Source organism: Triturus cristatus, chromosome 12 (genome assembly GCF_964204655.1).
Source record: "Triturus cristatus chromosome 12, aTriCri1.1, whole genome shotgun sequence".
In the NCBI taxonomy this organism is placed as follows: Eukaryota; Metazoa; Chordata; class Amphibia; order Caudata; family Salamandridae; genus Triturus; species Triturus cristatus.
Window position 1 is genome coordinate 225,750,627 of NC_140595.1, and position 14,272 is coordinate 225,764,898.

The 14,272-nt window shown below is 43.2% G+C and overlaps 1 protein-coding gene across 1 annotated transcript in view; it reads right to left on the reverse strand.

Moving 5' to 3' along the window:
- Window positions 1-733, reverse strand: part of LDHD (lactate dehydrogenase D) — a 521,655-nt gene extending 520,922 nt beyond the window's left edge. Inside the window, exon 1 of the mRNA XM_085638586.1 lies at window positions 483-733. Coding sequence (XP_085494712.1) covers window positions 483-560 — 78 coding nt within the window. The 5' untranslated portion in view covers window positions 561-733. The remainder of the gene's footprint in view (window positions 1-482) is intronic.
- Window positions 734-14,272: the final 13,539 nt, after the last annotated feature.

Genomic DNA, 14,272 nt, shown 5'->3' on the forward strand with positions numbered 1-14,272 from the left:
CAAATGTACTCCACAGGAGCCCAGAGGCTTCATAAACATAAATAGCACTAGGTTAGGGAATGTGTAAATTTATGTATCAGAAAAGCTTATGCAGGTCACACATACAGTGCTTAATTTGAGCGGGTGGTTTCTGGTGCTCGGCACGACACCTAATGGCAGCACCAGGGCGTATGACAGTCTGCCACATGGTGGCGCTGTTTATTAGTTAAAATTAAAATGACTAATGCCTGTCTTCCAAGCCAGTATTACAGCGTTGGGGGTCTGAAATAATAATAATTGTCACACTTGTGAGAGTGTTATGATTAGCAGCGGTGTTTGAACTGTCATTGGCAGATTGCAGAGGCAATGTGTGGTACACGGGTCAGTGGCTTCCCGGCGGGAACCCCAGCACTTATTCTTTTACAAATTAAGCACTGCACAGATCCAGGCAGCGCAAGTCTTCCTTGAACAGTCAGAGAAAATAATAAATATTAATTTCTTACTTGACTGCTCACAGGGCACCTTCTCTGGGTGCTGTCCAAGCGCCTCTTCGTCAGTCTAGTTGCCAGCCGTAAAAACATGGCTGTAGCCGTGAGTCTGCGGTCACGACTGAACCAAAGACTCCGACAATGACCCGGTCACGCATTGGTAACACTGGCGCTGGGAGGCAGCGCAGGAGGTGGCTCACGTTTCACAGTCCCACAAGTGAGCCGGGCTGGTTCAAGTCCTGTGGTAAAATAAGACAAGCAATGGCACTGGCTGCCGATAGGGGAGGGCCAAAGAGGCGCGTCTTTAAGGTGGACTGACGAAAAGGCTCTCAAGGAGATGTGCGTCCTTAAGGTGGACTGACGAAAACGCGCTTAAGGAGAGGTGCGTCCTTAAGGCGGACTGACGAAAAGGCTCTTAAGGAGATGTGCGTCCTTAAGGTGGACTGACGAAAACGCGCTTAAGGAGAGGTGCGTCCTTAAGGCGGACTGACGAAAAGGCTCTTAAGGAGAGGTGCGTCCTTAAGGTGGACTGACGAAAAGGCGCTTAAGGAGAGGTGCGTCCTTAAGGTGGACTGACGAAAAGGCTCTTAAGGAGAGGTGCGTCCTTAAGGTGGACTGACGAAAAGGCTCTTAAGGAGAGGTGCGTCCTTAAGGTGGACTGACAAAAAATCTCTTAAGGTCGAGTAAGCAGTCGATGCTTATCGCGAATTTCACAGTTAATTCTGGTTCTTGTAGTTATGCATTTCGCTTGTTTCTTGCTTCTACCCTTCTCACTATTTAAAAACACGTTTTGCATTGGTCTCATTTTTCTTTTTTCCTCCCCTTACTTTTCCACACACCCAGGTAGGGTGACTAACTGGCATGGGTGCAAATTCAGGACAGTGAGTGTAAAAATTCAGGACAAAGGGTCAAAATTCAGGACAAAAATTCTGGACAGAAGGTCAAAATACAGGACAAACATTTGGGACAAAAGGTGCGTTTTACAGACACATCGGAGGTGGTCGCGCATCATAACTAAGTAAATAGACAACCAACATAAGTAAAAGTCAAAATAAGTTTATATTAGGTTGACAATCGTGCACTTCACAGTTTTTCGGAATGTGCACAGCTTTAAGAAACTGTGCAGGTCTTTTTGTGGTATTTCACATTATCATAATCTATGTATATAGTTACTGCACTGGGATGTCCAGTCTGAAATTTTGTTTACAGTTCATGGTCCTGTGCAGGCATGTTTGGTGAGAGTAGTCTGGAAGATCTGCTTGGGTGGACTTTGCCGATGTCCTTTGTGAAGGTACCTTTCACGATAGATGTTATAGATGTGTTATAGTTGTGATGAATATCTGTTTATTATACATATAAAAAATAAATGAAAAAAATATTTATTAAAAAAAGTGTTCTGCCTACATGCTAGAGCTGCTGTCGTTTAACTTTGCATAAATGAAAACCAGTCTGTGAGTTGTGTCTGGAAAATAAAATGTCTACTGGCCACAATATCATGGCGTCAGCTGGTATTTTGCTTTTGACAAAAGTACTTCCGCTGCACTGGTGGAAGCTCTTATGGCAAAATGATGTCTGCGGACACAGTGGAGATCTCCAAGCATGGTTGACAATTCATGAATGGGGAGGAAGGGCCTCCACTGACCCACTGGGCTGCCTGCCATACTTTAAAAAAAAAAACAAAGTCCCAAGGTAAAACTGTTGATTACAGTGAACTGCTGGGACCCGTGCTTTATTGTGATTGGTCTGAAAAGGTACCTACAACCCAGTCACCTAATCCACATAGTCCAACATTGACAGATGAGATGGTCATTGCTCCCGCGCTCAGCGAGGCTGACACCAGAGGGTTCACACTAAACGGATAGCACACACACCTACTGCATGCTGCCGCCCCAATCCGAAGCAGTGCAAATGGCGCCTGGCTGGGGGCCCGGGCGGGAGGACGCGACCACTTCGTCTCAACCTGCCACTCCCCCTTTAACGCAGCAGAGCGCCCTGCATACCACGAGCCTAAGTGTAGGCGTTGCGTAGATGCTTTGGACTCTCAATCAGCCCAGGGGCCCCTCAAACCCCCCCCCCCCCTCCCAGCTGCTATCTCCCGCGCGCGGCCCCGCTGTGCCCCGCTAGGCGGCTGCTGACCCCTCCGTACTGGCGCAAAATGATCTCCCCCCCCTTCCCCCTTGACCCTGTTTGAGTTAATAACCCTCATCCCTATTCCCCCTATAGCCGCATAAGCGTCGGGAGCAGCTTGCTTAACGGCTGCGTTTCCCGACTGGATTCCTGCTTTATCACAGATAGCGAATAGTGGCTGCGCTGTCTGGCATCCCCGGAGCGCTGCCCTGCTTTGCGTGCCCTGCTCTCAGACGGTGGAGCGGAGATGACCCACCTGCCCTGCCAGGGATGGGTGCGTCCGAAGCTCGCAGTAAACTCTTGTCGAGGGCGCGCAGTGTTGAGAGCTGGGCATGCCCCGATGACCAGTGGATGGAGGGATACAGCGCTTGGGGACTGGGCGTGCTCCACACAACGCACGCATGGACCCGACTACGAAATTGCAGGCTAGAACTGCCTGACTTCAGTGCAAGGTTTTTTAATGTTTTTTTATGCCACAGTGAGCTGTGCTGGCGCACTGGCGCCGCGCCCGGCCCGCGTTGCGGGTCTGACGCTGGTGCTGCACCGACTAGGGGCCCCTAAGTCTGAGATTCTTACTGATGCTCTGCACAACTTTAGATGGGGCCTGGGCGGTGGCTGCGGCGCGGGCTGAGGCGCGACGCTAACCCTGCTGCCGACACTGCGACTCAGGAGCACCAAGCACACACTAACAACAAAATAGACCTACCACTTGCTCAGGTGCGCGTCCAAGGACTACAACAATGCCACCATGTACAACGCCGCCGGACCCCTGGGTTGTCGGCTGAATGGCTGTGTCATATTGTTTGAAAAGCATTTACCTATTGCATAGCTGATTTGACACCATGGATGGTGCATGTACACTATATGATGATGCAACTGTGAATAATAAAGGTTTTCCCAAAAAAAAATGAGATGAGATGGTCATTGCTATCTATGTGCACATTTTGCTTTTTCTGTAAAAAAAAATAATAATAATAATAATCATACATCTTGATCCCCTTAACCCCTTCAGTGCCCATGACGAGCTGGACTCGTCATGGGCCGCGGTGGCGCTGTGCCCATGACGAGTCCAGCTCGTCATAGACCCCGCCCGCTAATTCAACGGCCGGCACAGGGCGGGGAAAGGGGCGGGCACAGAAGGGGTTAAAAACGTTTTTGTTGTTTTAATCATTCAGTTTTCCTTTCACTAAATTGGGTTGTGGATTTCATGTGTTGCAGGTTTTACCTTTAAAGTTGTTTTGGTCCTACAAAAATACTTTCTGAACATTTACTTTGAGGAGTTGTTGCTTGCTTTGAGGGAGGTTATGCACAGCTTGCCCGTCAGTTTACAATCCAATTTCTTATGCAGGACCTAGAACATCGAGACAAAGGCAGCATGCCAAGCCCTAGGCAGATGCATGAGAAGGCACACCCCCTGCTGTAACTACCCCAGGGCCCATTGTCATTCTGTATGTGACAATCAGCCTCAGTCAGAATGACACTGGGCCAGTCCTCAGTATGTGCGAGGTCGGGGAGGGGCTGCTGCAGCCTCTACGGTATAAGAGAGAAGCGCGAGCTGGCCCTGATAGCGAAAACATTAAACTCCTAGAGCATCTCCAGTGGAACAGAACAGCTTGCTGCCATCCCAAAAATTATGGACAAATGGTATCCGTAAAAAGAATGATAACGGACAACGGACATCATGCCAAAATAACGGACTTTCCATGAAATTTACGAACGGTTGGTCACCCTACACCCAGGGCTTTAAGTAGGATGAAAACACAGGGGGTCTCTCATAGCGGCGTGGCCGTTGTACTTAAGGGTGTGGCTTAAAACACTTGAGCTAAAAATCTGTTCTTAGCATAGTGTGCTGCCCCACTGGTATTTTGCTGCTTCTGTCCATTTATCCAGATATGTAACACAACAATTAACATCACTCAGGGCTTTAAGTGGGATGAAAAAACTGGAGAGGGGGCGGTCTCTTAAAGAGGCGTGACCGATATAATTAACAGTGTGGCTTAAAACATTTACCCTAAAAATCTATGCTTAGCATAGTGTGCCCCGACTGGTATTTTGCTGCTTCTGTTATTGCCTCCACAAATATAATACAACTGTCATGCCGCGCAGTCTGTGGCAGCCCTCCTGAGCCCGCCAGCTGCCTCCTGCACAAGCACCTCCTGCCGACTCCCGTCAGCAGGTGGAGGCGGTGCTTGAGGCCTTCTTAGGTAGGGAACCGCAAGGGAAACGCGCTTCATGTTTCATCGCGGACCCTGCCAGGCCTTCCGTACATACCCCGCTTGTTCATCTCCTTACCTGCATATCCCTGATTCTACGCCGGTGTAGAGTACGTAAGTTGTTATTGTTTCTATGCTTTTGTACTTTCTCGTGTTGTAATAATGAACGCTCTGTGTTCTGTGGCGTGCGCTGCTTGAGAGAAGGTTTTCTTTCAAGTGGAGCTCGTGTAATACCTCTGTTGTGGCAGAGCATTCCAAAACGGATGAAAGCTACTCTTCGGTTGGATTGCTGCCACAACAGACGTGCTCCTGTGACTTCCTTGTACTTACGAAGAATTGAAGAATAAAGATCATCTAGTCCAAGGATTACCTTTGTGGACATTACTTACTTCATATTGGTTTACCCCTGGATTCAGCTCTTCACATTTTGGCGACGATTTTTAAACAGGAAGATTTCACCAAAATTGCACGCTCTTCTCGGCTTAAAGGAAAGCCTTAGTTGATTGGCATCGACTCGTAGTTCTGATTGTGCTTAACGGCGTTCGAATAGCTGCTCAGGTCAGCGATCGGCGTGATTTTGAGCACTTTACGGGATTTTCAGATGCTCTCTCCTCACGTCACACGCTCCAACGTGGTCGCATGGCAACGACTTGAAACAATACAACGCTGCGCTTTGTAATACACAGCCCGGGGATTACAACAAGTACGTTACCATAGCAACGGAGCTTACGGGAAGGAGATCTCTTTGAACAGGATTTCAGAACGTGTATACTTCAGCGATATACACGCTAAAGATAATAAAACGAAAGGAAAAGAATACATTTGGTGACAGAAAGGTGTCATTTAAGAAGGAAGAAAATAAAAAAATAAAAAATAAAAAGGTACTTTAAAATTTAATTTATTTATTCATTTCTTGGTAAAAAGGTATATGAATATAATTGTAAAAACAAAGGAGAAGGAATGTAAAAGTAATGGTTTTAAAATACATGTGGTGAATAACGCTATCTTTTAATTCAACTCTATTGGAAACATTGTAAACAAGATACAATTTATAGAAAATGGCAGCAAATCATCAAATTGTATTGCTTGAACAATTCCTTCCTTTATCTGGAAAACCAAAAGAGGCATGGAAGAGTTGGTTTCGCAGTTTTCAAAGCTACTTGGTTGCAATTGATGCAGATGACTATTCAGCTAAAAGGAAGTTGGCAATTTTATATAGTCATTTGGGGAAGGCGGATAGAGAAATTTTTGACAATCTTCCTCCTGGTATACCCCCACCTGGTACTGGAGATGGTTGGAATGTTTTTTCTGACGCAATCCAGAGACTAAATAAAAAATTTCTGGAGCAGCCAAACGTAATGCTTGAACGATATAATTTTATGAGAAGAAAACAGGAGCCAAATGAAACGGTGGAGGAGTTTATTTCAGCTCTCAGAATCTTAGCAGCAGAATGCAATTTTGGTGCATATCTTGATATAGTCATCAGGGATCAGTTTGTTTACAAATGTTATCATAAAAAAATTCAGGAAAGAATATTAAGCTGTCGTGATCCAACCTTATCAGAGGTGATAGATATGGCTAAAAGCATTGAACGTTCCATAGTGTCATCACAGTGTATTTCACAAGAAAGGAACTTTAATACAAGTTCACAGAATGAATTGCAAGTCAATGCCATCGCTACTAAAAGCAAGTTTGTAAGACCTTTTGTAAAACCATTTCAAAGAAGAATTACATCTTCATGCTATAGATGTGGTTCAAGAACGCATCTTGGAAACAGTCCAATCTGTCAGGCACTGGGGACGAAATGTTCAAATTGTCAAAAGATTGGACATTTTTACACAGTTTGTAGAGGCAAGAGATTTGTTTCAAGTCAGTGCGGTCTCTTCGATGGAAGAATATCCAGAAGAAAATATTGCTTCTGTGGAAGCGGCTCTACAAAACTTGGATGTTAACACCGTCAATGTTTCTTCACAACCTTTGGAGAAAAAGAGGATTCTGGCAATCGATACTGATGTAGAGTTATCAGAAAATAGTCGTGCAAAAGAACCTACGTGTGAAGTGATGATTAATAACATTTCCTTTAACATGATGGCAGACTCTGGCGCACCTGTAACCATTATTTCTGATATTTTATTTCATCATCATTGGCCATCTCATTCTATGAAATTACATCGTATGGATATTGTGCCGAAGGGTTATGGTGGTAAAGACATTGACATGTTGGGTTATTTTATGGGTAATGTGAAATGCTTAGGAAGGTGCACTTTTACGAAAATATATGTTGCAATTGAGCGAAAATGCATTGTGGGTTGGCAAGACCTTGCAAAAATGGGACTAAAGCTAGTTCCAGGTTCTGATTCACCGGTACAGGTTAATGATGTTTCTGTTTCATTAGTGTCAGAAGACTTAAATGATCTATCAAGTAGTATCATTTCAGAGTTTCCAGAAGTGTTCAAAGAGGTTGTTGGGAAAATTAAGAACTATGAACATTTAATTAGGCTTAAACCTGGTGCAATCCCTGTTATGCACAAATTAAGGATGATACCCCTGAACGTTAAAGATGATCTTAGAAAATTATTAGATAAAATGGTGTCTGAAGGTATAATTGAGTCAACCACCTCTTCACAATGGGTCAGTCCCATAGTTATTGTTAAGAAGAAAGATTCTAGTATTCTTTATGTGCAGACCTTCGTTCTCTAAATCAAAATATAATTATTGATTGCCATCCCCTCCCCAAAATCCAAGATTTACTCACTGGTATTTCAGGGTCAAACTTTTTTACTTTGCTTGATTTGCGTAGTGCTTATCACCAGATTCCTTTGTCACCAGTCTCATCTGAGCTCACTACATTTATAACTCCTTTCAGGGCATATAAATATTTAAGACTTCCTTTTGGATTGGCTTCTGCAGCCAGTGTCTTTCAGAAGTTCATGGATGATCTTCTGAAAGACATACCATTTGTTCAGGCATATCAGGATGATGTCCTTATTTTTTCAAAAAACAAGGGGGATCATATAAACACTCTGAGGGCAGTTTTGTCTCGTTTCAAGGAGGTTGGTGTGACCCTAGGGAAAGATAAATGCAAATTTTTTGCACAAGAGGTAGATTATTTAGGACACTCACTGTCAGAAAGTGGGATAAAGCCAAAATTTTCTCTTACTCAAGCTATTTCAAATGTTCCAATTCCATCTGATAAAGATTCCCTAAAGTCTTTTTTAGGTTTGACGGAGTATTATTCTCGATTTATTCAAGGTTACTCCCAAATTGTTCAGCCTTTGCGTGCCCTTCTCAAGAAAAATGAGAAATTTCTTTGGACAAGTGAGATTGATCATGCGTTCAACCTGGTGAAGAAAGTCATAGTTGAAGCTCCCGTTTTGTAATCCTTTACCCCAGGATTAAAATGTACCATATCAGTTGACGCAAGTCAACATGGTTTGGGTGCAGTACTTTGCCAATGGGTAGGCTCAAAAGAACATACTGTTGGGTTTGCATCAAGATCTCTTAGTGGTGCAGAAAGAAATTACAGCACTATTGAAAGAGAAGCGTTAGCTTGTTCCTGGGCGGTAGAGAAATTTAAAACGTATATCTGGGGCTCGCACTTCACTCTCCTAAGTGATCACAAACCTTTGTTGAACCTCTTAAATGGTAATGGCACTGGTAAGGCATCAGCCAGGTTAGTCAGAATTTTGTCAAGGTTACATGAATTCAACTTTACCATAAAACACATTTCAGGAGGACATAATTTGAGGGCAGATTGTCTTTCTAGATTATCTCTAAAAGAGGATTCATATGATTCTAACTGTGATGATGTGGAATGTGTGGTTTTCGTCAATTGAGGATTTAGTTCTGTCTCCTTTCAGTATATCACAATCGGATTGGGTAAAAGCTAATTGTGATGATGCCACACTCTCTTCTGTAAAGAATATGATTATTCAGGATGGCCAAAGGTACGTTCCCTTCCTGGTTCTTTAAAATCATTCGCACAAGTGTCAAATGATTTGTCTATTGTCAATGAGGTAATTTTTCGGGGGGATCAATGTGTTCCTCCATCCATTTTTAGAGAAAAACTTTTTCAAGCAGCTCATGAAGGACATTTAGGGATAGGTGCCACTTCTAGGAAGCTAAAGGAACACTTTTGGTGGCCAGGTTTAGATGGGGACGTATCAAATTGGATTGATAAGTGTAATACATGTTTAGTTTCAGATAAACATTGGAAGACTTCGCAAATTCCTTTACATTGTGTTCCTTTACCTGAGGAACCTTGGTCTAAACTTGCAATAGATTTTGCGGGTCCTTTTGTTGTTTTACGTCAACATAAACAATTTATTATCTCCCTCATTGACTATCACTCAAAATGGGTTGATTTTGATTTTTGTGAAAGTCCAAATTCACAAGCTGTCATTAAATTTTTGAATAGAGTTTTTAGAGCTGAGGGTTCACCAAGAGAAGTGGTAACGGATAATGGGTCACATTTTTGCTCTTCTTTGATGCAAGAGGATTTCAAGGTACATGGTATTAAGCATCTAAGAGTTGCTTTGTACTCTCCTTCTTCCAATGGTCTTATTGAGAGAATGAATAGGGTTTTTAAGGAGGGAATTCAATCTGCTATTTCTACCAATGTGGATGTTGAAGAATTTCTCAGGAAGAAGATTTGGTCGTATATTGTTACCCCTCATTCTACTACAGGCATTTCTCCTTTTCGATTACTGAAAAGGAGAAATCCAAATGGAAACATTTGTCCTTCTTGGATAAAAAGTCTTTCAAATAAAGACAATAGTTGTGTAGCTTGTGAGGATAAGCATTTTCTTAGAAGTAATGTCTTGAGGCAACAGGAGGTACAAAGGAGAAATTTTGATAGTGCTGTTAAACATATTGTACATACATTCCAAGTTGGTGATTGGGTTATGGTCAAAAATCCATGTAGAGTCACTAAGGGCATTTCGAAATTTTCTTTACCAACTCAAATTTTAAAAGTTGCAATGGGATCAGTTTTTTTGGATAAAAAGGGGTGGTGGAATAAAAGAGCTATAGTTAAACTTTCCGCTGAACAAGCTGATAGGATTAGATTGTCTAAACATTCTGCTGGTTCACCTGTTTGTTCTTACTTCCCCATTGGTTCTCCATCAGACAATTATCTTGTACAAACTTCACAAGTGGATCATTTTTGTACCTCTCAATCTACTTCTCGAGACTCAGATTTACAGACCAATAATGAGTCTCATGGTTCTCCCACACCCACAACATCTACATCATTCAGACCTATAAGGAACTGTTCATTTCCTGCAAAATTTAAGGATTTTTATTTGTCTTAGTTTTGTTACAACTCTTTGTTTGTTATCGAAGAAAGGGAGATGATGTAGAGTACGTAAGTTGTTATTGTTTCTATGCTTTTGTACTTTCTCGTGTTGTAATAATGAACGCTCTGTGTTCTGTGGCGTGCGCTGCTTGAGAGAAGGTTTTCTTTCAAGTGGAGCTCGTGTAATACCTCTGTTGTGGCAGAGCATTCCAAAACGGATGAAAGCTACTCTTCGGTTGGATTGCTGCCACAACAGACGTGCTCCTGTGACTTCCTTGTACTTACGAAGAATTGAAGAATAAAGATCATCTAGTCCAAGGATTACCTTTGTGGACATTACTTACTTCATATTGGTTTACCCCTGGATTCAGCTCTTCACAGCCGGGGAGGTGTGACGTTCTTGTGTACCTCTCCGGGCGTCCTTGTGGTTCCTTCTGTTTCCAGGTTGCCAAGTATTCTTCCGGGGCTTAGAGTATCCTCGGAGCACCTTTGTCGGCTTGCAACATTGTTTCTCTTGGGCATTGCAGCATTGCTTAAGTCTTTGTTTCTCGGTATTCTGCCACTGTAAAAAGAAAAATAAGGTATTTAAAGAATCATCGGTTGGGTGCCTGTAGGATACGCTGTTCTTTCGTATCCTGTACCACTCTCATACTTATCCGATTGCTGTGCTCCTTTGTTTGTTGAGGAGTGTGTTCTCAGCTCGGTACATGCTTCATTGTCATGATTGCTTCACGTCTCTTCCTGCTAAAATATAAAGAGACTGTTTTAGAACTATGTCTTGCTCACATTACTTTCATAGTTTGACCCTGCACCTTTTCTGCCATATTTTTTATTGCTGTTTTCTCCTGACTTGGTGATATGATTTTTTTGTTTTTTTCCTTGTTCAGGCGAAATAGATGATTTTTTCACAGGTCTATTGATTTCCGAAGGTGGTTCCTATTAAGGTTGGTATGTTTCATATTCATCCTTAGTTGTGGTTAAACTACTGCAGTCCTTATGAATAATAAGTGTGTGTTTATTTTTTAGATACCTTGTGTGGGTCCTACGTTCTAGTTGTGTATGTCCTCTGCATATGACTAGCAGATCTTTCAACAGGTAGAATATCAGAGTAGTCAAATCATCTATACAACAGCCTACTAGTATAGTAGGAACATTCTTACCTTTGTGTCTTTTCCATTAGGAGCCTTGGTGATACCCCATCAGACGATCCAGCGGATTCAACCCCTTCTCCCCTTCCAAGTTTTGTCTCCCCTTCTTCCCTCTTTTGCTTTGACCTTGTTGGTCGAAGGAGGTGGGAGAGGGAAGTTCGGATCTAGCATCTGTTCCGTCCAGTTCGTCCCTGCAGAAAACCCAGACGAGCCTCATAGAACGCGAAGCCCACATTTTATAGTTCTGCACAGGCGTAATGGAGGAATGTCAGATAACATTTGCTGATGTGTCACATTTGATAGGGAACCTACAAAAAGAAACCCTAGGTTTGACAATTAGACTACAACACGCCTCCCGAGTCTCCCCACCACCCGACCAGGTGCCTGGAACCCATAGTACCTTTTTCACATCACACTCACCTTATTCTTGTAGTGCGTCTCCCGTATATCATTTTACAACCCCCTCCTCGATACCTTTAGCACCCCCAGAAAGGTTCCTAGAATACTCAGCTAAATTTGCCACTTTCATTAACCAATTGCACTTGCTGTGCAAAGCTTCTTGCTTTCCCACCAAGCAATCTACAGTAGCATTTGTCTTGTCTTATTTGGGTGGTACAGCAGCTACATGGTCAATCCCTTTAGTAGACAGAAATGATCTCTTATTATACGACTATAGGACTTTCAAGGAGGAGTTACGACGTCTGTTTGACAGACATTCAATAATGCAGTCTGTGGACACTAAGCTCCTAAATCTTAAGCAAGGATCGAAGGATCTCATGACGTATATTTTGTGCTTTAACAGGCTAGTTGCTGAAGCTAGATGGCCTGAAGACAAACGCAGTGCTCTCTTTTTACAAAGGTCTAAGAGATGACATGAAAGACCTGCGAGCACAAGTTGTAGACCAGGGGTCTCCAACCGGTCGATCGCGAGCTACCGGTAGCTCGCCGACCCTCTGAGAGTAGCCTGCACTGCTATTTAATTATTGAGACGTCATAAAGAATTTTATTTTGTATCCCGTCATTTTCTTTCACAACTATCAGCCCTTGCCCACCCTCACACAAACCAGCTGCTCTGATCGGCTGTAGTGAGCTTAGCTGGAGCGGACGGGCTGAAGAACGTGACGTTTTTCCTCCTAGTCACGTGCCACCTGCCTTTTCCAGGCTGGCACCGCTCTTCGCATCATCTTCCATTTGGGCCTCCCGGAGCAGCTCTGAGGTAAGAGGGCCCCTGACCGTGAATGAGCCGAGTCGCTAAAAAGCAGTCAGTGCTTGCAAGGCCTTTTGATTTTAGCATTGTCTGCCACTGCACTTTATATCTGCCTTCAGTAATAAAGCGCAGTGGCAGGCAAAGTTAAAATTAAAAGTCCTTTCAGGCACTGGGCCGATATCGCGGTGGCAGTCGATGTCAAAATGTAAGGTTCTTGTCTGCACTAATCCACTTTCATTGACTTTACCACGCTGTCATTTGCCTTTGCGTAGTAGTCAGTGAAAGGGGATTAGTCCGTGAAAGTGCATGCAAGTAAGGCTGCCTCCGTACTTTACATATGCATTAGGAATAAAGTGCAGTGGCAGCCAACGTTAAAATCAAAGGTCCTTGCAGGCACTGACCGTTTTCACGGTGGCAGACAACGTTAAGTGCTTGCCTGCACTGAACAGCTTCAAATTAGTGCAAAGGCAAATATATAGCGCTGTGTAGTAATCAGTGAAAGCCTTTCACTGATTATTACACCGCGCTATATATATTTGCCTTTTTATGACTGTGACATCTGTTAGCAGGCCTGGTTTAGACTAGTATGCACAGACCTTTGATTTAACATCGGCTGTCACCGTGCTTTACATTTGCCTTAACCGACAGTAATAAAGCACAGTGGCATACGACATTCAAAGTAAAAGTCCTTGCATGCACCGCGCTTTAAGGCAGCCAACACAAAAAATCCAAGGTGCTTGCCTGCACTGAACTGCTTTCACAGTCATGCAAAGGCAAATGTATAGCGCAGTGTAGAAATCAGTGAAGCTTGGATTAGAGTGAAGTTCTAAAAACATTAGCTAAAAACATGTAATGCAAAGGTACTGTACATTTTAAAGCAGTTTTTTCATTCTAAGCATATATCGGAAATATATGCAATAGGAATGAATAGAAATATATACAAATGAGGAAATGGCCGACAAGTATTCAAAAAATCAAAGCCATTTCATAACAAGGTACTAAATGAAATTGTGGGGTAAATAAGGTGACAATGTGTCCCTGGAAGTATTCAAAGAAGTCCGTTCTATATGACTAGTTCTACTGTAAGCAGATTGATTTTCCATGTATATTCAAAATAAAAAAGAAAAATCAATTTTAGGAAGAGTTCCAAGTATTGTTCTGTTTTGAAAATATGGAGGCCACATTCATAGCTTTCCTAGTATACTGTGAGCCGAATCAAAGTCAGTGTGTGGGTCTGGTGTAAACATGAAATCATCTACACCTGTAGACAAAAGATCGTCTACTGATGTTGGTGACAGTTCGAATACCTCGTTTAGAAGGTTAACTGCACAGAGATGTGAAGCATCGCCTTCAGCATGGGATGCCGCAGCAATGTTCGCGTCCGTTGTTACATGTGTGCCTGTTGATCCATCTCGTACCTCAGCAACAGCCGGAAGCGTCTGTGAGATCTCAACGAATGTCGTTATCAGCATTGGTAGCCTCTGGGGACAACACAGAGCATGGGCCGTTATCGGGTCCAGCAGAGTATCGATATCTGTTGGCATGACTGATAGGAGTGTTAGACAGATGTCTAGCACGCATTCTTCACCGTAAAGCAGGCAGCGTAGAACAAGTAAGATGCAATCTTGCTAGATGGGTCTAAATGACAGAAACCATGTTGTATTAAGTTCCTGTAGGCGAGGTATGCCCAAAAGTTGCACTATGCGCTCATGGCACTTACGTTCTAGGAGAGCTTTCTCCAAGTTGCTGGGAGTGACGCCGGTGGATAGGCTTGCCATAGCCTAGTAGTAGGAATAGAATCATAATTCCTGCAA